Source organism: Etheostoma spectabile, chromosome 18 (genome assembly GCF_008692095.1).
Source record: "Etheostoma spectabile isolate EspeVRDwgs_2016 chromosome 18, UIUC_Espe_1.0, whole genome shotgun sequence".
NCBI classification, from domain to species: Eukaryota; Metazoa; Chordata; class Actinopteri; order Perciformes; family Percidae; genus Etheostoma; species Etheostoma spectabile.
The window spans coordinates 23,398,719-23,399,145 of record NC_045750.1 but is presented as its reverse complement, the minus strand read 5'-3'; the positions used below and the strand labels follow the sequence as shown (position 1 = coordinate 23,399,145).

The window sequence follows — 427 nt, the reverse complement described above, 5'->3', positions numbered from 1 at the left end:
AAAAGATAAAATGTATTCAAGTAAAATTAAGTAGCATTAGAGAGAGGAAGCAAATCTCAGTTTAGTGTGTCATCTGTAGATGGAGTCATTTTTCAAATTGAAAACAAGAACACTTATCATATAGACTAACTTGAGAGTCAGTATTCACAAAATGCATCACTGCTGAAGAGTGTAATGGGAAAATTACAAAGGCAATGATTTTCTTTGAGTAAGTGTTCATTTATTAAGTAATTCTTCATTATAAGTAAATCCTTCACATACGCCTCTGAAAACATGTGCCTCCTAAAGATATTTCCTAGAGTAAGGCCTTCAGTGTTAGAGACAGCTAAAAATGTTAAAAACCATCTTCATCCTAACTCCACGTACCTTTGAGAGGTAGACCAGTTGCCCCAGATCATCATAACTGATCTCCTGTTTCATCCCAACA

At 34.7% G+C, this 427-nt stretch overlaps 1 protein-coding gene across 1 annotated transcript in view; it reads right to left on the bottom strand.

Annotated features, from left to right (window-relative positions):
* Window positions 1-427, bottom strand: part of LOC116706702 (cholesterol 24-hydroxylase) — a 136,259-nt gene that overhangs the window by 2,523 nt on the left and 133,309 nt on the right. The window contains exon 8 of the mRNA XM_032543643.1: window positions 367-427. Within this exon, the coding sequence (XP_032399534.1) occupies window positions 367-427 (61 nt within the window). The remainder of the gene's footprint in view (window positions 1-366) is intronic.